Here is a 22,564-nt window from a genome sequence, read left to right on the forward strand (position 1 = left end):
AAAAGTGAAAATATTTGTTTTCTGCCTATCGCATTTTTTTTGTGAAACAGTTTATACAAATTGTTTTTTAGACCAAAAAAAAAGCTTTCTGCATCATTTGTTTCAATTTTCTAGCCCGAAAAACTATATAAAAATGCGTTTGAAAATTTTCACTTTTGTACTTTTTCACTTTTTGAGCCAATGTAGTTAAGGCTATAATGTATTGAAAAAATATTTGTTAATAAATAGGTATTTTGTAAATATTCTAATTGAAATAAGTTTTTTTTTTATGTCAAATTGCTCTTTATAAGAGACTTCCTATCGAACGAACTCAGAGAGCCTTTGAGTTTGGGCGTTATTTGTTGTATTTGAAATTTAAAATAAAACAAATTATAATTTTTAACCAAAAAAATTGTAAATTACTTCACACAACATGTAAACCACTTTTATTTTACATAAATAAAACTGTTTTCATTCAGAAAAAATGGTTCCATTTCATTCCATTCGAATTCAGTGATAAGGCCCAACTATAACAGACGGCTGATTAACTTAAAAAAAATAAACGGCAAGCTACTTGCAAGTTGTCACTCATGTAAATGGTGCATTAAAAATGTATTATTAAAAAACACCCTATAGTTATAGGTTATGTAGTGCAATGTTTTCAGCTCTACACTACCGACATATAGTTTGACAGCCAAAAAATGTTTGTCCCTTTTTGCCGCCATATTATTCACCACTTCTGCCAAAATAAAATACAAAGCCAACAAAAAAAATAATAAACGCAAATGCCGATGCTGTTTTGACTTTCTGTTTGCTATTTTGTGGCACAAAAAACCTAAATTTAATGCAATAAATTATTAAATAATTAATTCAAGTGCTATGTTATTAAAATATTAAAATAAATATCATAATTTTACAAAAAAAAAAAAAAAACAAACAAAATGGAAACAGTTATTTTCAACTCGGATATTGCTCGCATGGTGCTTGGTAAAAATTGTTTTCAATTTTTTTTGCATTTCCTATTTATATTTTATTTAAATTGTAATTATTTTGTTTGTTTTTAGGATATTTACGTAAACAACGCCTTGATAAAGCAGCTGAAATGTTTTGTAAAACAAGCCCATTTCTCGAGAAAGAATATGAAGTTCTCAAACAAGGATATCGTTTGTTTGGTTTCAAAGAGGATCTACTTGAGACAATTATCAGAGAATATTGCAAAATCACAACCAAAGGTACAGTTCTCATTCAATTAAATAGTTCTAAAATTTGTCTTGTTTAGTTTTAAGTTTGAATAGAATTTGATGCATTTTAGAAAGCAAAGTCTTATAGGGTTTGCAGTCATTTTAATTTATTAATTATCACGCCTTGGCGCGTTCTTATAAGAGGTCTAATTCGAATCAACCAAAAACACATACATTTATTGTTTTACACTTCTGCTAGGCTTCAACAAGAGGTGTTTCGAAAATAAGAAATCTTTGGTTTGATCTATTGTCTCATTGCTTAACCCTTAAAGCGTTTTTTTTCCGATTTTAGCCCTTTTTTTCTAACCAAACAACGTTGGTATTGGCGGAAAAAGTTTAACTCGTGCAACTCTTCACTCGTTCTCATTATCTAATGTTTACCCTTGTCCATAAAGTTAAAACAATTCGTAGGTGCTAACATAGCCGTAGCTAGGATTTCATTTCGGGAGGGGTTAGCTCAGACCGAGCAAATTTTTTTGTATATATTTTTACATGCGAGCGTAAGCGAGCAAAAAATATTTGTAGAAGCCTTCCTTCCTAAGCCTTATACAAAAAACTATTTCGTAAAATATCATATAAAAAAAAACACTAGATGTTATCAATGGTTTCAACAGCCAGCAGATATATCATAAATGGACTTTTCTCTCTGATGAGATTTACATACATAGTGTTATTTTTTTTTTTCAAATTTCTTTGTTTATTAAAAGTTTTGAACATTAAAGCCTAGTACGCAGCTGAAGCGAAACGAAATTTTCCATACAAAAATAGCATAACGAAATCTTGAACGAAAAATTTCGTTTTACTTTTCGTTTTTTAGTATGACCTACGCAATTCTAGGGAAAAATTGGAAAGTTTTCACTCATTTGTCACTTACTTTTCATTTTCCTGTGAATTTTTCCTGATTCCAAGAGCAGTATTTTTCCTCTTTTAATTTATGTATTTATTGCTTGTGTTAAAAATTATTTTCTGTTGTTTTTTCTTGAACATTTTGCGTTTCTCTTCAGCTGCGTTCTAGGCTTTATGAAAGAAAAATGTATAATGTATTATGAAAAATGTATTCTCTAAAGATACAAATTTAACCTACACCCAGAACAGGATAAATCTTTAGCCGCTGAAATGTTGTCTTTTCACCTCTATAGTGTCCATATCCTTGGCTAAATATTTAACTCAATTCAATAATTATTTTTTATTAAATATCATTTTTAAAAAATAAATTGTATATTTATGCTGAAGGAAGAATTTTCTTGCATTCTCGTTTCTTGTTCATATTCAGCCTAATTTGCTGTGTTACCACAAGCTTTAATGCATAGTTTGTGTGATTAAGTCGTATTATTTCAAAAGAGAGTTCTTTTAGCAAAAACAAATTGTATACTTTCCTAAAAAGAATAGACAATCAATTTAAAATTATCCATTTTTGTGTACGACTTATGGTTCCCACTTATAAGAGGGTTGAAAATTTCATACAAATCAGTAGGTACTTCTTAAAAAAAAAAAATACTTTTTTCATATATTTTGTTTTGTTCAAAGCTTTTTGAAACTTAACCGCGATAAAATTGGAGATTTTCGATTTATCACTAAAATTTAAAAGCAATCCACCAAGTTCGGCATATGTATGCACAAGTGTGTATTAGGGTTGTATTTGATCAAATTCTCATTATATGATTTTCTAAAAAAAATTTCGGGGGGGGGGGGTTTAACCCTATAACCCCTTCCCTAAATACGGCTATGGGTGCTAATTAAACTGTTCAACGTTCGATTGGAAATACGTTCACAAAGCTCGTATAAGAACAGGCCTTTTATTTTTAGGCTAATCGAACCTCCTCATTCAATTTACATAATTGTTACATCTTTCTGAGCCAACTGACCGTCTGCTTAAAACCATTCAAATTTCTTGGTTTCGATTTTGTTAAATTTCTGTTTGCACTAACCTTGCAAAAAGTAGTGAGTAATGTTAACCCGAGAGGCAAAATAAAATTTAGTTTCGTGTAATTTTGTTTGTCCTATGTTATTGGAACCATTAAATAGAACAGGACACCGAATATCTTTAAACAGACTTGTGGGATGAAAACCGATGTAAGCGAATGAAAGATCTATTTTCTATGGAAAACCTCAGCAATTCCCCAATAGATGTATAGGTATTTTCTTGACGCATGTCGTTTGGGAATAAGATCAGGTTTAAAAAAATGACAAAACTAATGACATTTTTGCACTCGTATAAATGAGGTATAACTGTGTCGTTTCTATTTACTCTGGGAAAAAAATCTATTAACATTCGTAAACCGGACGCGAAGTTCTTATAACGAGCCAGTTACTTAGTGTAATTTTAGAAGGTTGTGTTTTCTTTTCTTTGCACTTCGCACATGTTAGTACGATACTGAACACCAGGCATTTTAAACTCAATGGTTACTAGGGTCCAAAACAGTTTAAATCTAAATTTGTATGGGTCGCAAAAAAAGTAAAACTAGAATTTTTATAAAACAGATTCATAAAAATATGAAGAATGTTAATGTTTTCATCCTGATACCTAGAATCTCTTTTTTACTACCATTTTTTTTACCAGACTAAGGTGTAAGTTAACCTGGATCTTATTTTTCTTAATAATAAAAATATCTGCATACGTCGGAAGGTAGTGTGAAATGTACAAACGATTTTATATGGCAGTTTTAAATTGTCCCAAATCGGAATGTCCCATACAAACTGTCGAAAAAATTTACCTGAGCTAAAATTTATCTGAGCTTCTTATCGATAATTTGTATGGGACTTACAAATTTAGCTCGGATCTGTGTACCAGGCTTTGAGATCAAAAATGTCGAGGACCGCAAAGTTATTTGTTGTGGGCCGCATGTGGCCCTTGGCCGCAAGTTTGACATGCAAGCTGTACACGGTGATAAGAAATTCGAGTGATTGTTTAACACTAGCACACAGACAGTAGAATTTCACTTTCAAATCACTGCGTACAACTCATGCTTTAATGCAATTTTAACTTCTTTTGATACTTTTTTTTTCATCACCATTGTGAAATTAAAAATAAGAAGAGGTTTTTGTATCTCTTTTTCATACTTGCAGTGACGCTGGCTGTGTAATCATTTTATATTGAAGGTTTTGAATGAACAACAACAAATTGTGTGAGTTGCCCTCAAAGTTCATAGGCTGGAGTTATAGCTATTTAAAGGTCGATTTATGTTTAGTTTACTAGAAAAATTTCTATACCCGATCGGGGACTTGAAGCAGCTATTCAGCGATTGGGAGGCCGATGCACTACGCATCGCACCACCGCTGCCACCTAACAAGTTCTTAGAGAAAACAGGTTTTCTCTAATTTATCAACTTGAACCGACTAGCATTACTAAACCACACAATAAAAATATGAAAACCACTGAATAATGCAGGTTTTTTTTACGGAAATCGACATTTTGTGAGTTTTTGAACTGACTAATTCTTTTTAAATTAACAACGTGCAACTCATGAATTATGCTGAGTGTCTCTGAAATAAATTCTGTTCACATATTTTGAGTCGTCCACGAAAAAACAAACAAAACTGGGAAGCCTCCGAAAAATCAACATTTTCACAACATTTGAGCTTTTTTAAATTGATCTTTCTTATAATAATTGTCTCTCACAAACCGTTAGTATTTAATACGTTCATTCAAACCTTAGATAGATAGGTATTGCCCTGCATGAAGGAACCGAACTTGTTACGACAAAAAGTTATTTAAAGTTCAAGTTATTACTGCCTCTAATATGAAATAGACAAAGCCTTCAAGAGTATCATAGTGTTATGGTAATGAAAAAGTGCATCTCTGCTTAGGAGTCCGGACTCTGCGGCTAATTGTAGGATGTAGGTCCCTTTCAAATCCACGTGCAAGTTAATTACACGAATACAATAATCGTTCAGAGTTGTTAGTAACTAGACTTCCTCATTCATTATCCAAATTTATTAATTAATTTTTTTTTCGAGATTTCTCTTACAAATATCTTACGCCTCTTTTCTTTCATAATAAAATCAATTTTAAGACATATTCATAATTTATAAACAATTTCATTATGTACCTAGAGAATTTCAATCCAAATTTTTTTAAATAAATAGTTTGAACAAATACCTTTCTTACTTTTCTAATTTGTTTTGCGTTTAAAATGAAAAATAAGTAACTACTGAGTTATAGAAAAAAGGGGTTCTAATTAGCTTAAGCCTTAAAAGCAAGTGATGAGTTGAGCATTTCATTTTTGTTTTGAAGCTTTCAAGTACCTAACTTAAATATTTATTGTGTAGCAGAATTAAAAAAAAAAGTTCGTCACTTATTTTTAATTTTTACTTTTCTTAAAAGGAACATTTTGTTATTTTTCTTTATTTGACTATTCTTCTCTTTATTTACCTATTTTAACTTATATTACTAATTTTAAATTGTTTGTCTTTTGAAATATTAAGTGGACAAAGCAATTGAAACATTGCCGCAGTCTGTACGGGAGACTTTGCAACAAAAAACTCTATCATCAAAAGTAAGTTCATTAATTAACCATCATACAAATTCTTCAACACTAGCTGACAACAAAGAAAACAGTTCGACAGCAAATAAACGTAAAAGGTTTGTATCCAGTTATAATTGTTTGGTTATTTAATATTAATTGTCTGTCTTTCATAACAGAGGCTCAACATGCAGCATTGATTGTGATATTCAATTTGCGAATGATGAAGATATAATGCGTCCACCAGCAACTATAAGCAAACGTCCTCGATTATCACGAGGCTCACTTCCAAACAGATCAAAAAATTCAAATCCTAAAGATTTAGAAATACTAAGTCAATCTGAAGCTTGTGATATAGATTCATGCGATGATGACGCCGATGACGATGATGATGATGATGAACCCGATGCAGCTTTTAAATTACCCACAACACAATCAACATCAACACCACGCTTACCAAATTCAAATTCCGAAGAGGATTTGGCTATGACTTCGATTCCGGTAAGACTTGGATGGATTTTGGTTTTTAGATTTCTTTTTCATGTTTTTGTTCTTTCTCTTACTTTAGTTGCAAAACATATCACAAGCTTTACTTGATAACCAAGAATTTCAAGAGAAACTTGTTAGCAATATTAATAAAGCCTTGCAAACTTCTACATGCCCGCCATCATCATCAACTGCTGATGAAAAACCAAGTGAAAATTGTTTGATGGATGAGTTAGAAACAGTGGTTAAAAATGCTACTGAAGCTACTGAAATTGATCCAATATTTGATGAATTTTTAAAACGAGTTGTTTGTAAGTAAAATTTTATAAAAAATCATGTCCGAAATGATGATGATGGTCCTTTTTAGCTTCCCAAGGTTACTCAACAGATCCATCCAACAATATACCGGGCATCGATGCACAGGATGAAGAATCACAGCCACCTGCACCTCAACAAACCTTATCTAATATCTCTGTAGCACCAACAACTGCTAACAACACTACATTTAGATCGTTGATCGATCCAAACTTTTCCGTTTCCAAGTTAATTGTTTTGAATTCCAATGAAAGTGCACAAAAAAATCAACCAACTGACCAAGTTATAACAACCGCTCCCGATGGAACTCAAATAATCAACAATGGGACATTGGACAATCAGATGTACTTTGACCATGCAACCGGACAACTGACTTGTCCTCTTCTACTTACCAGTGATGGTTTGCTAAATCTTCCGTTCTTGATTAACAGCGACCTAATACAACAACTGCAGGGAGACATCAATCTAGACACGTCCCGCATTGAGATTCCTCTACCCGAACCCATAATTCTATCTGCTGATCAATTCCCACCAAATGCTGTAATTCTAAGAAGCACTCAGAAAGTGGAAGATCCACCTAAAGTGGCGACATCTACTGCTGCTCCAAATGGAAGTAATTTAGAGGCTAAAATAGCTCAATCTGGAACAACTCCAAGTACGGGTATTTTAAATCCCAGAAGCTTCAAGAGTTTATCCACACCCAGAAAAAAATCCCACGTAAGGACATTAAGTTTTTCCCCATTGCCAAGTAGACAGTTGTTAAAACGACAGGGACTAGCTGCTCCAGAGGGTTGTAAGGAACCTGCAACCTCTGAAGAGGCAGAAAAACCAGTCATAAAAAATGTCGAAATTCTTTCACAAATCGAAGTCATCCCCGAAGTGGATTCAGAAAATTCGAACAGCGTTAGTAATCAGACTGTAATCCATAAAGAACTAACTGACACTCCAAAGAGAAAAGAAAGATCAAGACGAGTAAAAAGGGTTCTCTCAAAAGACCATGAAGATAGCGAAAAAGTTAATGTGCAATCACCTGCCGACGAAACTAAAGAAAAGAAACCAAAAGAAAAGGAGAAAAAACAATCGAAAAAACTTCTCGTATCTCAAATGGATATGAAAGAATGGAAACGTATGCGTGAAACATCTCAGACAAATTTTGAATGCTATTTGCGTGAAATCAATTCCAAAGATCCAAACACTGTAAAACGTGATCCACCAAGAAGAAGAAAACGAAAAATCCTTGCACCTGCATTGAAGGCAGCACATGCTGCAAATAAAGCACGACAAAAAGCTGCAAAAGAAAGAAGTCTTAGAGCTGCAGTTTCAGCAACAAAACAAAAAACTAAAGAAGATAATACACCATCCAAATCGACCACGAACAAAGAAAAACCTACAACAACAAAAAAGAAGGCCAAAGAAATTGAAACTCCATCCAAGTCGATTTTTAATATTAAAATTCCAACACCTCATAAAATCGAGGCTCCCACAACATCTGGAGGAAAAAGAAATTCCAAAGTAAATCCGAACAAAGAATCTCCAATGAAATCGGAACCAGTTAAAGAAGTCACAGAAGAAGTGATTTTCATTCAACCCGAATCAATTCCCATTGTTAAATTAGAAGAAGAACGTGAAAAACGTACAGCGAATATAGCCTGTCTGCTGGACACTCCATTTAAGTCATTAGACGAGCAGTTAATGGTTCCTCCAACCCCAGGACTAGTTCTGTCAACACTTGACACTCCACTTTTCAAGATGATTGATTCATTTAGAAATGTTGGGGAAGCAAATAACAGTAACATATCCACTCCACAGTTTGCAATCACCCCAGGATGTACTCTAACACCATTTCCCAAAGAAACACCGAAAAGTGGAACTCATCAAATGGTCACTGATTACTCCTCTGGTGGATCATACTATAGACCCGATGAGTCTGATGATTTGGATAAGAAAATCGACAAACAACTGCGAGAATCAGCACAGAAAAGAAAAACCGAAGAGCCACCAGTGGTCACTCCAAATAAATGCGTTGAAGTGGTTGAGGAGAAAATTCCATGTGAATCAGTGATTCTGAGTCGAGTGAAGTCATTTGCCGATGAAGATGCACCTCAACCACCAGTCGATTTGCATTACACACTTGCAGCTGGTTTGCCAGAATTAACTGATGAAGAAGAAGAGATGCCAACTTCTGCTCTATCAACGAGTTCCTCTTCATCTTCATCATCCTCATCGTCCTCGTCATCATCATCATCGTCGTCGTCATCTTCTTCATCATCGTCTTCTGCAGGCTCCCCGCCAACGGTGGCAAAAGCAACTTCCCTAGTCAATATTGACAATCTATCAGAGATAAGTAGCGCCGAAGATGACGATTGGAGTAAGGACATTCCGGAGAAAATTGCTGCAACTGTTGAAGATCCATTAGAAGTGAATTCACAATTGGTGAATAACGATTGGGAAGTAAGGTATCCTGTGAGAAGTTGGTTGACACCGAAGAAAGTTGATCCTCCACCGAAACCAGTCGTCGAGGATAACAGCAAAGCCAGATTCCGTCAAAAACAATTGTCCGATTTGGAACTGAAAAAGCAAAGAATGAAAGCGAAACTTACTTCGGATTTGAGCAAACCACTTCCTCGACCAGTTTGCCTTCAAACTACAACCAAATCTCGGCCGCCTAAAAAATCACTCGTACAAACGGCCAAGGCAAAAGTTACCACAATTCGTAAGCAGTATGTCATGTCGACTGTGACCACTAAAGAGAAGAAAATCATGAAAGTCATGACGCCTCTTAAAATAACCGATGTGAATATTTTAGAAACATCACCTCCCGGTCCAAGTAATGAACAAATTGAGGTCTTAACTGCTCTAAATCTCTTGTCAGCCAAGAAACAAACACCAGAAGGTAAGACTTCCAAGTCTGCATTGATGGTTACTGGTACTGCAAAAAAGATACAACCTGCAAAGAAAGTAGTTCCAAAGGAAACGACGAAAAGTAAAGTCAAAGCTAATTCCAAACCTCCAATAGTGAATGCTCCTAAGCGGACTGCACTTAAACCGACAAAAAAGATTCAATTGATATCGTCACCCAAACGAAATTCAGCCACTAGAAAATCATCGAGATCAGTTAAAACGCCAAAGTCTTTTGATAACTTTTCGACGACAACCGTTGCCCCGAAAAAGTTAAATGGAAGAGCAACGCCTGTTCCTAAAAAAAATACCAAAACAACACCTCAAACGTCCAAAAAGAACAAAACCAAACCTCCGCTTGATGCAGTTGTGGTTTTGGAGCCTATTGTTGTCATCCCTAAAGAAACGGCAGAGCCATTGGAACTCAGAATCAATCCACCACCGAAAGAAGATGAAATCTTAGAAAATGTAGTAAAATTAGACTCTCTTAAATCTTCTCCAGAGACATTAAAATCTCTTGAATCTGGTCAACTATGCACTGATATTGATGACAAAGACGAGGATGATGATGATGAAGACGAAGATGATCCTTATGAACGTTGTGAGAGAATTTTAATCGACGAAACCGATACAAAACGTTTTATATATTTTAAATACTCTGGACCCGATGGTGCACCATCAGTTCAAATGTCTCCTAAAAAATCTCATGAATTGAATATATTTATGAATCCAAATGAGAAACATTGTGTTAAGGCATCGGAAGAGTTTCTTTTGTTTTCATTTGAACCGAAAGAAATTTCGAACACTCCAAAACATGTTACTCGTAATATTCCTAAAAAACGTCAACTTAAATCGTCAAGCTTCGAAAAAGAACCCATTAATGATGTAGTTAATGATCGAAAAATATTAGAAAATATTCCTACAATAGACGATCGAATATCTGAAAAGGAAGCAGTTTTAACATCGCCAAAGCGGACAAGTAGTGGTAGTGGAAAGAGATTTAATTCGCCGCCAAGTTCGACATCAACTCCACTTGTGCCAGCGTTAAAAGTGTCACAATTGCAAAAAGCAGCTGCTTCGAGGGAAAATAAAAAGACTGAAGAGTGAGTGTAGTATCCTTTCTCAATTGAATTTATATTAGAACTAAATCATTATTAAGTTTGTGGGTTTTTAGTACTTGCAGTATTTTATTATACATTAACTTTTTTCTACTTCGTGGTGCGCGACATTTCTGTCCTTGGTCAAAAAATGCGCGGTGTCTCAACATTCTTTACCGAATAACTCTAATCTATTTTATGTGCTTTATTTTCATTTAAATTAAAGCTGGATTTGAAACAATCTTGGTAAAATTAACCAAGTAGTAATTTGGTTAATTTCAGTGTGAGAAGTTATGTGTTTCTTTATTTTTAAATACAGACCAAACTTAATGGATAAGCAGTTCTATTGTAATAAGAATTGAAGTAGCTACCTACCGAATAATTTGCATTTCAAGTTTCTATGTATTGTGATTTCTGGAGGATTTTTTTTTTTTAGATTATTGAAATTCCCTTATTCTAAACTATTCTTGTAGGTGTAATGTGTACTTTTGTAGGTTAGGTTCAAATTTATTTTTTTTTTAAACCGGTAGCTCCTAAAGACATTTTAAGATGAATAACAGAGAACTACATATGTGTCTTTCGATTGAGAACTAGTGTGGTCTTGTTTGCTCTTGAACTGCAGTTTAATCATTTTTATAGAGGGTAATTCTACAGCCTGGTTGCATTCCAAATGTTTATGACTTTGATGCGGAATTTTTCCGTGATGAGCAGAAGAAGAAATCTTGGCATGTATGAACTTGGGTATTCTTTCAAATGTTCAATTCAATTTTGTTTTATTGAACATACTATATACAATTGACTTAAGCTTAACTTATTTCTAATAAGATACATTGGTTGATATAAAATTTGTTGGCACATATGGGGCCTAACCTTATACAATGGATAAAAGATAAAATATATATAAATATAGTACATGAATAGGCTTAATTTTACAAGTCTGCTGACTAGGTTATCCTCGGGGTGTTCCGTCCCGGTTGTCCAATTGTGGTAATATTCTTTTAAATGTTTTGTTTATTTTTTGCTTCTTGTTTTAGATTCTAGTTTTAGAAACATTCCGGCCTAGCGAGGTATCCGTCGGAGCGGAAATTTGTCCGACTTCGTACAAATCGGAGAAGCATGATAATAATAATAATTTAACTATATGCCTGTAAGACCTAAGGTCTTTTAAATGCAACTGCACGGCCATAGTTAGAAGGAATAGAAAGATAGGAAAGAATTTTTATTGGTACAGTGAATTGAGAATAGGATGATTAATATCTCATATAGTCCCACGGGTGGCTTCCAAGCTGGGGGATTAAGAAAAGAATGCTGCCTGAGGTAGGGCTCGAACCCACAACCTTCAGGTTAGCAGTCAAGTACTACATCCACTGCACCATTGCCACCCGTATGATTCGTATGAAATCAGAGAATTTTCCGCTCCGACGCGACGCGTCCGTCGCGACGGATACCTCGCCAGCGCCGATTTTTATATGTACACCTATTTTTATCTCTGCAGACTTTTACAAGACAAAGCGTAGTACGCTAAACCTCATCCTTACGAAATTGTAACCCTTATGGTTTAATAACAATGATCATCACTCTCACAACATTTTAGAATCTTTCCATCTTTTTTATGGGCTTTTTCTCTCCTTCATCATAAGGCTCGACTTGTGAGATTCATCGAGTTGACTTCAGAAAACGTCGCAAGCCTTCCGGTTTCGGTTTCGAATTGTTGCATGTCTGAAGAACATAATGCATTTGCTTTTCCATAGAGAAAGGAATACCTCCTCTATGTGCTTTTCCATGAGTTATTGGATCTGTCTCTCCTTCGATGTTGAAATGTCTTGTGCTATTGCCTTTTGAAGTTGGTTCTTGAAAAATCTTTTTACATTACATACTGTTCAAGGCGTTCAAGGTCCGATCAAGTTTTGTTAATTACACTGGCATGGAAAGCATCTTCTTCTTAGATACATTAAATTCCCTTCATTGTACAATTTGACAAAGAGACGAAGAGTATATTACCCAAAATAATAATGTAATTTTATTTTCTGAATGCTTTGCCATACTGCCCATAATCTCGTATAGGACCTAACTACATTTTTACATAATTCTGATTTATAAAGGGAAACACTAAATTTGCAATTTGCATATAAAAATGAAAAAAATCAAAAGTACATTTTGAATTTTCTGACTTATTTGAAGACCTAGGATAGAAAAAAAAATGAGAATAAATCAGAGGCAATGCCCTAACTTCAAATATGCAAAAAAAAAAATCAAAATCGAGAATTTTGTAGTTGGGGCCTTTACAAGATTATGGGCAGCATAGACATTTGTTAAATACTATAGAATACATTGTATCCTAAATTAATGTAGCTTAGACACAGAATTTATAAGTTAAGAAATTTTAACAGTCTATAATTCCGACATACATCGACCTTCTCCAATCCGGCTTCTATCAAGCGCTTTTATGGCCTTGCTGTGAAATATATTAAAAAGTTTTATTTATTTGCTTCATTATATTTTTGTTTTCTAAATTTTACTAATATTTGACCTTCTTTTTCAATTTCAGAATCGTTTCGAGTAGTGGAAAACATACCACATCACGACCGAAAGATGATAAAAAATCCACACCCAGTACAAAACATCAAAACCAATTGCAATCGCCTTTGGTATCGTCTCCTACTAAGTCCAGTAATAAAGAATCAAATTCATCTTCATCGAATCATTTACAAGAAAATGATATTAAATTAAGTAATAAAAGTTCTAAAACCAAAGCAATGGACAATGTCGATTTAAAATCAACACCAACTTCAGCTTCTTCGGATAACCCAGTTGAAGCTAAAAGCAGCTCAAGTTCAAATGAACTTCCACTTGACATAGATGTAATACTTTCAAAACTACATGGTTAAAAAAATTCTGATCTAATGTTTTGACTCCTCGTATTCATTTGTTTTTAATTATTTTTTTTTAAATTTGTTTTATTTAAGTTTAAAGATATATGAATTGATAATGAGCCGCAATACAGACTGTTCGATTTTCATATAAATGTACATTAAATGTAAATTAAGTAATCCACTTGATTAAAAATGGAATACAACTCACATAATTTATTATAATAGCTATACTAAGCAATGTAAATTATATTACATATAAATATTTGTTATAGTGGCGATCTAATTAAAAAGTCTTAATGTTTTTTTTAAGGTTTCTGCCTCATCCTAATATAGTAATAAAAGAAATGTACAGAAATTCATGGTGTTGTTTTAATTTATTTGTATTTTTAGGCTAAACATTTGTTATAACAAAGATTAGGTGCTATATTGCAACCTCCTCGGAGTAGAAAATTTAAAGCTTTAGAATGTGTTCTAAGGATAAATGCTATATAGAATTTGATAATAGTTCGATTGTATATATACGGTTGCCATACTTCCTAAATTAAAAATTTTAAGTTTGTTCCGAATGTAAAATCCAATATTGGTTTTTTGAACTTGATATTTACAATACAATGACAAAGTTAAAAAAAAAAATATATAAATATATATAATACATGGATAAACTTTTAACAAGTCTGTGTTAAGACCCTGATGACAGTTTCAAGATTCAACAGTAATCAAGGTGCTCTATAATGTTTCATATTCATAAAATGGGCGGTTATCACGCCCCGTGGGAATATTAAATCAAATTTTAAAATGTTTACTCTGAATAAACTACCGACTCCAACATAGCGGGAAGTGCTCCATAACTGATGATGTGTCAGTGAGTGAATCAGTCAGTCAGTTACGGTGTTGTGATTTTTGAAGCTCTATATCTCAGGAACTAATGCTAAGAAGTAGAAATTTAGAAGTGATTGCTGGGGCTAGCTTAACAAATGTTACGAGTTTGAAGTTTCTTGCTTTGTGAGAAGGAGGTCGAAAATCGACTGGCACCGAGCGGCAAGAAGTAAACAACAAAGAGCGACTATGTAAAACGAGTAAAACGTTTGGTGAAACTAAACCGAAAAATATATTTTTTGAGGCTAGATGTAACAACGGCAGATGTAACAATATTATAACAGCTAAACAAAAACGAAAGCCAAACGATGGAGGAAAAAGCAGTCGTAAAGATTAACAAGTATCGTTGAATTAAAACGATTATCGCTATACGTAATCGTGTTTGAACGATAACGGGTCTGATGCTATTTTGATCACGAATTCCATTCGTATCGGAAATTTTCTACGATTCCCGAAAAAAACCAATCCGATTGTAGTGACGATTTGTATGAAATTTTCCATAAATCCATGATTGTTTTTTTTAGGAATCGTAGCAAATTTCCGATACGATTGGAATTCGTGATGAGACCGAATGTGATCTGTCCGTTAAGATAGTAAATGTGAACCTTCTTTATCGTATTACGTAATAGACCCCTTAAGTTGAATTCTGTAAAAAAGCGAGCAGTGCCGAAGTTGCTTAAGAACTTGGCTGAGCACTACATTGCACCTCGTTTTGGAAAATTTCATAATTGAAGTTCAAAAGGAAATGAAAATTAAATAGCTTTGATGTCTCATCACGTTAGTTTTATGTTGGAGATAATCGAAGATAACTTTCGAGCAAGGGGATTACACTTGTTTACTTACTTAAGTTTTAAATTCCGTAATTTGTAAGGTGAGGAAGATTAGGAACTGGTTTTACACATTTTTAAAAACTTACGGAATTTTTTAATTAAAAAAACCTTAAAAAATAATGTTAAAATTGCAAAAATATCTCTTTTAATGGTTTGACCTCTAAACAAAGTTTGCCATTTAATTTCTTATACATAATATCAAAGAATTTCCAGAAGAATTTCAGTAGGGACGACAAGAAAAAAATAGTGGGAAATCCTTGGCAAATTTTAAGAAAATGAATTAGAAGCATTCGTAACGGTTCCCAATTTTCGCTATGGCATTTGTTTCAAATCAATTTTCTTAAATTCTTGTAAGATTGTCAGTAAATGTTTGGCTTTTTTTTAGGCAAAAAAAAACCAGAATCAGTATGCAGTTTTCACATTGCATCAGATCTCCATTCTTTAAGTGCGAGGATGCGTTTTTTAACCTTCTGAAAATTCAACAAATAGAAACGAAACTTTTGTTTGAAAAGAAAATTAATTTTATTTCAATATTTTCTTTCAATATCAATCTACATACTACAATGCGACTAATATTTTTGTTTGTTGACAAAACAAAAGAAAAACCAAACATTTATAATTAAAGTGGGAGGGTAGTTCTATTTATTTATAGCTTTTTATTTTTTTTTTTTATTTTGTGAAAAGGATTATAGATAAAAGAGATTCAATAGTGATACAACACATATAATTCACATCAATAATTTTTTTTGTATATCATACTTTCCTTAAGTTTAATGTATGTTTTTTTTTTTTCTTTGAAATTTAAAAATGCTTTTTTTTTGTTTACTTAATTGTAATATATAGAGATCATAATTTAAAAATATTTTGTTTTTGTTTTTTGGTTTGTGCTAGAAATATTTTTTACTTTGCATAAAAGACACGAAAGTGAAAGAGCTTTTTTATCTTTTTCCTTATAATTTTTTGTTTTTGTTTCTGTAATGCTTATCATTTCATGTTAATTTTTGTTTTCTTTAATTTTTCTTTCAAACGTTTTTATTTTTAATATAATTTTTAAAACACCGAGATTTTTATATTCATTTAGTTTTTTTTTATCGAAACGTATTTTTTTTAATTATTTTTTTTTTTTATTAATTTTAAACACCAAAAGCTTAAAGTTAATTTTGTTTCTAAAATTTTTACACATTTTTGTTATTTTGCATTAATTGTTTGTTTCTTTTTCAAATTCATTTATCTTTTCACTTTCAAAAACTATAAAGTGTTTTTTTTTTTATAAAACCAATATATTAAGTCTGAACCGATTAAAACCATATCTTCTTCAATTTTATTTGTAACTTTATTTCTTTATTTTTCAGAGGTAATAGGGAAAATTAAATTTTAAAAATAAATAAAAAAAATAATATGAATAATGTGAAATTTCTGTTGTGTGTTTTGTTGCCTTATTCTTTACAATATTTATCACAATGTTACGTTTTGTCTTAGCACCTCGCTGATTTCATTCGCTCATTCGTTCGATATACATCAATACATTACCTGCTTTCAATAAATTTTTATTCATACAATTCACCTGTTCATTTCATACTCATACTATACCATATCTAATAATAGTAATAATTTATTTATTTTTGTTAAGCAAACAAAAAAATAATTATTATTTCCTTATCTTTCTACACTATCACAAAAATATTTAATATTTTTCTTCTTCTTTCCATCATACCCTTATCTCACTCTTTAATAAGCCTTACAACACCTTAATCTTATGATATGATATTTAATTGTCAATTATCGCACAAAAAATTAGATACATGGCTGAGGCACACAAACTTGCTTTTGAGGTGTGGATTAGTTTATTGTTGTGTGAATTTAAAATAAATTAAAATTTAAAATTTTTTAGGTTAGTTGGAGTTAGCTCTTGTAGTTATAAAAAAATTATGCTATCAAATTTGCATTGAAAAACAAGGATAACAACAATATCATTAAAAGGAAACAGATATCAACCTATTTGATAACATTTACTCACATAAAAAAAAATTTTAATCGCAACACTTTGTGCTCACAAAAAAGTTACGCATACACCACAGTGACCGTTTAGTTTTCTCGATCTATTATAGAAAACAAATTGGAATGAAATTGAAAATAAAATAATAATAAAAATAGCACAGAATACAACTAAAACTATTTGATTTCCAAAATAATGAGATTTTAGGGATTTTTTTTAGCTGAATGTAGTGTAGTTTGGGCGTAAGATTCCAATACTATATTTAGATCAAAAAATCATATTTTATTGACTCCTGCAATTTTTTGACTCTGTGATTTAAACAATTTTTGAGTTTTGTAATAAACCACCTGGTATATGTGCTATCTGAAAAAAGGACGAACAATGCTAACGACATTTAGCGGAGCAACGAAGTTCCGAGAACGAAGAAGGTCTCTGAAAACTGAAATTTTCAATTTACAACCAAATACTAAAAATCAAGTTTTAGCCATTTATGAAATACTACTTCGCCATTAAAAGAACGACCGAATCCCGAATTTCAGGTATTATGGTTCACTTAAAATATTTTAATAATCTCAATTAAAACAGCCACAATTAATTAAAAAAGAAAAACAAGGAACAATTACAAATTCAGTATGTAATAAAAAGATCAAATGTATGGCTCTGTGAGTACAATATGCAACCAGGGTTGTAAAAATATGAATTTAAAAAATGCTTTTGAAATTAGAAAAAAAATATTTATTTCAATTAAAAATATTTTGCATTAAAAAATGTTATTACAATTGAAAAAAAAAATTAAATTGGAAATAAAACTTTTATTGTAAAAAAGAATATTTTTTATTTAAAAAAATGTATTGTAAATAAAAAATTTTCTTGAAAAAAAAAAAATATATGTGCATTAAATATTTGCTTTTAATATTCACCAAATTTCTTTCAAATTTTGCTATATGACCATACACAATTTTATTTCAACTTTAATATTTGACGAAATTTAAAAAAATATTTGATGCGCACGTTTCGCATCCATTTTTTTTTTCAATGTAGAAAACTTTGTATTTGCAATTTTGCAAGTTTTTTTTTTCAATGCAAAATATTCTTATTTGCAAAAAAGATTTAATTTTCAATGCAATTTATTTTCATTTGCAATAACATTTTGTTTTAATGCAAACAAAAATATTCCATGGTAAATATATTTCTTTGTTTGTAAGTCTCATAGTTGTTAAAGAAAAACAATGAATTTTGCACTGATACCATTTCCAAAGAGTTGTTTAGCCATCTACTTAAAAACTGGCCTACATGCGAAAAAAACAAAGCCCGTCTCATTTGTAAAGAAATTCAGTTGCTGCACAAACATTCAGAATATTATGTTTAACCTCCTTTTTAAATTAATTTAGTATAATCGATCTTCGATTTTAATTTTTTTTTTTTAATTTACGTAATTGACAATTAAATTTCATATTCTTTAACAGGGTGACCAAATTAGTTGCCATCTTAAATATTAGATAAATCGGAAAGCAAAACAAACATCAGCTGAATTTTGTGATTGATATTCTTTGACGATCATCTAGAATTATTTCACCTTTAAAATGCCTACTTCATCAAGAAGTATCTATTTCTTATTTATCAATATTTTGAATGGCATTTGTCTTTTGAATCACCCTGTACTCCCCAAATATTTAAAACGTGCTCATTTATTAATCTACTGCGTGTCGTAACGTTTCCCAAAAAGGAAACTACTATGTGTTTTTTCTGTTGTTTGTGTTATGATTCCTGTAACTAAAGCTTTTTATGTTAGACAACTATTTTTCTTAAAATAATAATGTTAAAAAAAATTTTGAAGCAACAACAAAAAATAATGTTATAGTTATTTAAAGTTATGTTTGTTTAAGTATTTCCTCTTCTATTTCGTTATTTTCTGTTTAAATGTTTAAGTTTTACTATAAAACCATCAATTATATTTTTGTATTCAGTTAATAAATGTTTAGATTAAAATCAGTCTCTATTGCAAAATTGTTTTTATTTTTTTTTTAAATTTTTATGTATATAAAAAAATTGTCTGGCTGTATTTAATTTTTATTTTTATTTCAACATTTACATTTAATTATTTTTTATTTGTATTTATATATGTAGTTTTGATTTCTGGTTAGATTGTAAAAAAACACATTTAGTTATAGTTTTCAAATAGTTGCTTACTTATTTTTTGGGGGTTTTTGCGTTGTTTGTGACTTTTATTTTTTTTAATCGGAATTATTATTATTATTATTTTTTTTAACAATAGACTTTTTTTATTTTTTTTTTTTTTGGTTTTGTGTGCTCTAGAAAAATATCACATTCTTTCTTCGTTCGATCGAGAGACATTTATATATATAAATTTTTATTTTTTTTTCAATTTTATTTTTAATTATATTAAATTAATTGCCCTTTTTTAAATCAATTTTTGTGTTTTTTTTTTTTTTGTTGAAAACATTAAAAAATTATTGAACTAAAAAAGTATTTTTTTTAAATTGAATTTTTAAATATAAATTTCATTTTATATATACAAAAATGGTTAATTGTGAAAATATATCTTTATGCACTATATATTTTTATTTTTATATAAATGTCATTTTATATATATAAATATTCTTGCAAATATTTGATTGAGGTCATTTTAGAATTATTGCTAAGTTCTTTCTTTTTATTCACTTTAATTTTTTTTTAATTTATTTAAATTAACACTGAAATTTGTGAATATACATAAAATCTTACAGGATTAGAAAAAACAAACAAATTACAATTGATTTTTTTTTTTGTTTAATTTTTAACTTTTATTTATGATTTAATCTATTTTTATGGTATTTTGTAGACACTTATGTAAAACGAGTAAAAGGAGAGAAAAATATTGCTCACAACATCAACGTGAATATTTTTGTTTTAAATATAATTTAAGGTAGATATACTAATATTTTTTTTTTATTTTTTTATTTTTTTTATTCCAAAAAGACGTCTAAACACCGAAAAATATTTTTATATTTTTTTAGTTTTACTTTAACATTTTTGATTTGAAATTTATGGGTTTTCTCTTAAAAGGTTTGAAAACTGTTTTTTTGTTTTAATTTTTTAATAATTTTGATTAAAATGATTTTTTTTTGTTTTGTTGGTTAAAGTAAAATTTGAAGAGAGAAAAACTATGTGAAATCTTTTCCGAATGTTTTTTTGTTTCTGAAACCTTTATTTTAATTTTTTTTTTCATTTCTTTCAGGAATATAAATAATTTTAAAAACTTTTTTTTTTATTTAACATTTTGTTTTTGTGAATAAAATTTAGACACAAATTACATTGAATATACATTTATAAGTTTTTGGTTTTTTGTTTTTCTTTAATTTAAATATATTTTTTACTTTTTTCTTTATTCTTCAAAAAAGTTCGTTGATCGAAATTGTGTTACTTACATAATTATTTTTTCTGTTTTTTAAATTTTGTTTTTTGAAATATTTACTTTTACATTTGTTTTTGTTTTTCTTTTTGTATCATGAAAACGGGAAAAAACAACACCGAAAATTTATTTAACTACCAAAGTCTATGACCCCTCCAAAAATGGTTAATATACTAATAAATTGTTGTTTTTGTTTTTATTAATTTTTGGTTTGAAATCCGAAAATGTATGTAGATAATTTTATGTATTTTTAATAATTTTTAAGTCCAGACATCAATTTTATTTTTTTTTTGTAATTTTATATATATATTTTGTTTTGTTTAAATTTTAATGTATGTATATATATATAAGTTTATAGAAATTGGACACCGATTTAATGCAAAATGTATATATTGCTTTACTTGTTTTTTTTTTCATTAATATTTTTTTAATAATTTTTCCTAATTTTCTAACACAAATTTATCTTAAATTTTGTTCCTTTGTACAATTTGTTGCATTTTTTTTTTTCTTACTAAAATCTTTTAAAAAATGTCAATTGACTATTTTTTAAGGTATGGACAGTTTATTTGAAATAAATATTTTTAAATACAAAATAATAATCGATTTCTGCAATTATTTTAATAAAACTGCGTGAACAAAAATGGATAAGATTTTCTTTTGGACTTTCAATTCTTTGCATTTCAGGGAAAAGGAAATAAGAAAAAGAATTATTTGACCTTTGGAATAAGCAACTAATTGAAAAGAAAATTCATTAAAAGTATGTATATGATACAAAAAAAAAATAATTTAATGAACAATTTTATAATAAAATATGAATTAAGATAATAAATGGAGGTCGGATCAATTTTATATTAACGAAATAAGTTTAAATAATATTTGAAATGAAAACTGCAAGATTTTTATTTATGATACCTTGATTTACTTGATTTTGGTTCAAACACCAATACTGTCAAAATATTTTAGTTAAAAACACAGTGCACATCATTAGATCACCTCTTTATACAATTCGGACTACTGTGCGCTGGTCAAAAATGATTTTTGACCACATTATGTAAAATCTTTATTGTATAAAGGTTAATTTTACGTAAATACGAAAATTCTATACATAAAAAACAGAAGAAAAAATTAAGATTTGTTTTCCGAAATAAAAGATCACTGCCGTAAGAATTGAAATCCGTTATTTTGACAAATTGGTAAATCCAATCGAGCCATTTTCCATGCTTGTCTTGTTATATTAAATCTTCTGTAAATATTCTTTAAATGGAAACAACAAAACTCGTTCAAATAACTGAAGGCTTCATTCAAATTGGCGATACCCTGTAAGCAACAACCGCATCTTACCAAACCGTATTGGAATATTGAAATGTACTTTAGATAAAGCCAAAGATAATTTGGACCAATATAAAAAATTTCCAACTAAATTCAGATGGTGCTGATGAAAAAAAAATACCTTTTAAGAATATCAACATTTAAAAATTAGTATTAAGGCAACCCTGCTCCCGTAGCTTAATAAGCCAAAACCTTATTATACGAATATTTTTGACTGATCACTGAAAAATGTTAGTGGTAGGAAAATTTTGGATAATAGGGAACTAATTTCATTAGAAAAAGAACAAGAATTTAGCCAACAAAAGTTTGTTTGAAAAAAAAGTTACACATACGCCAGAGTGACTGTTATGATTTTAACATTGAAAACTGATAAAACATTTGCTACTGCGTTAACCCACCTTAATTCTGGAGAAAATCGAGCGATACGAAATTCAATTTACAGAAAAAATCTTTTTTATTCGAAAACTAGGAAAATTCTTCGGAAATTCTAGTGTTATTCAAATTATTCGAGCGGTTTATTATTCAAGATAATTTTACAAAAACCAAAATTTGGAAGCTTTTAAACACTATTAAAAGCCCGATTTGTATACTTATTTTTATTCCTTTTCTGGTAATAGCCCTGTTTATACTTCAAATGAAGTTTGCGGAACATAATTTTTTGAAAAAGTGGTGCAGCACTACTCAATTTAAAATTTATTTTTTGGGTACTTAACTAGCACTAAAAGATGAAATAAAATAAAATGCACGACTGGGGTCGCACGTACTTGCT

At 30.3% G+C, this 22,564-nt stretch overlaps 1 protein-coding gene across 1 annotated transcript; it reads left to right on the plus strand.

Moving 5' to 3' along the window:
• The first annotated feature begins 718 nt into the window (after nt 1–718).
• Nucleotides 719–13,669, plus strand: LOC129910156 (uncharacterized). Its single transcript, XM_055987427.1, has 7 exons — nt 719–966; nt 1,044–1,211; nt 5,646–5,802; nt 5,863–6,184; nt 6,252–6,480; nt 6,537–10,485; nt 13,028–13,669. Exons 1-7 carry the CDS (start codon nt 921–923, stop codon nt 13,365–13,367), a joined length of 5,211 nt encoding a protein of 1,736 aa, XP_055843402.1. The 5' UTR covers nt 719–920; the 3' UTR covers nt 13,368–13,669.
• Nucleotides 13,670–22,564: the final 8,895 nt, after the last annotated feature.

The sequence above is a fragment of the Episyrphus balteatus genome, chromosome 2 (genome assembly GCF_945859705.1).
Source record: "Episyrphus balteatus chromosome 2, idEpiBalt1.1, whole genome shotgun sequence".
NCBI classification, from domain to species: Eukaryota; Metazoa; Arthropoda; class Insecta; order Diptera; family Syrphidae; genus Episyrphus; species Episyrphus balteatus.

Coding starts and splice junctions, on each gene's coding strand:
- LOC129910156 (XM_055987427.1), top strand. CDS start 921: ATGGAAACAGTTATTTTCAACTCGGATATTGCTCGCATGGTGCTTG. Junction 1,212..5,645: donor TTGCAAAATCACAACCAAAG/GTACAGTTCTCA, acceptor TGAAATATTAAG/TGGACAAAGCAATTGAAACA. Junction 10,486..13,027: donor GAAAATAAAAAGACTGAAGA/GTGAGTGTAGTA, acceptor TTTCAATTTCAG/AATCGTTTCGAGTAGTGGAA.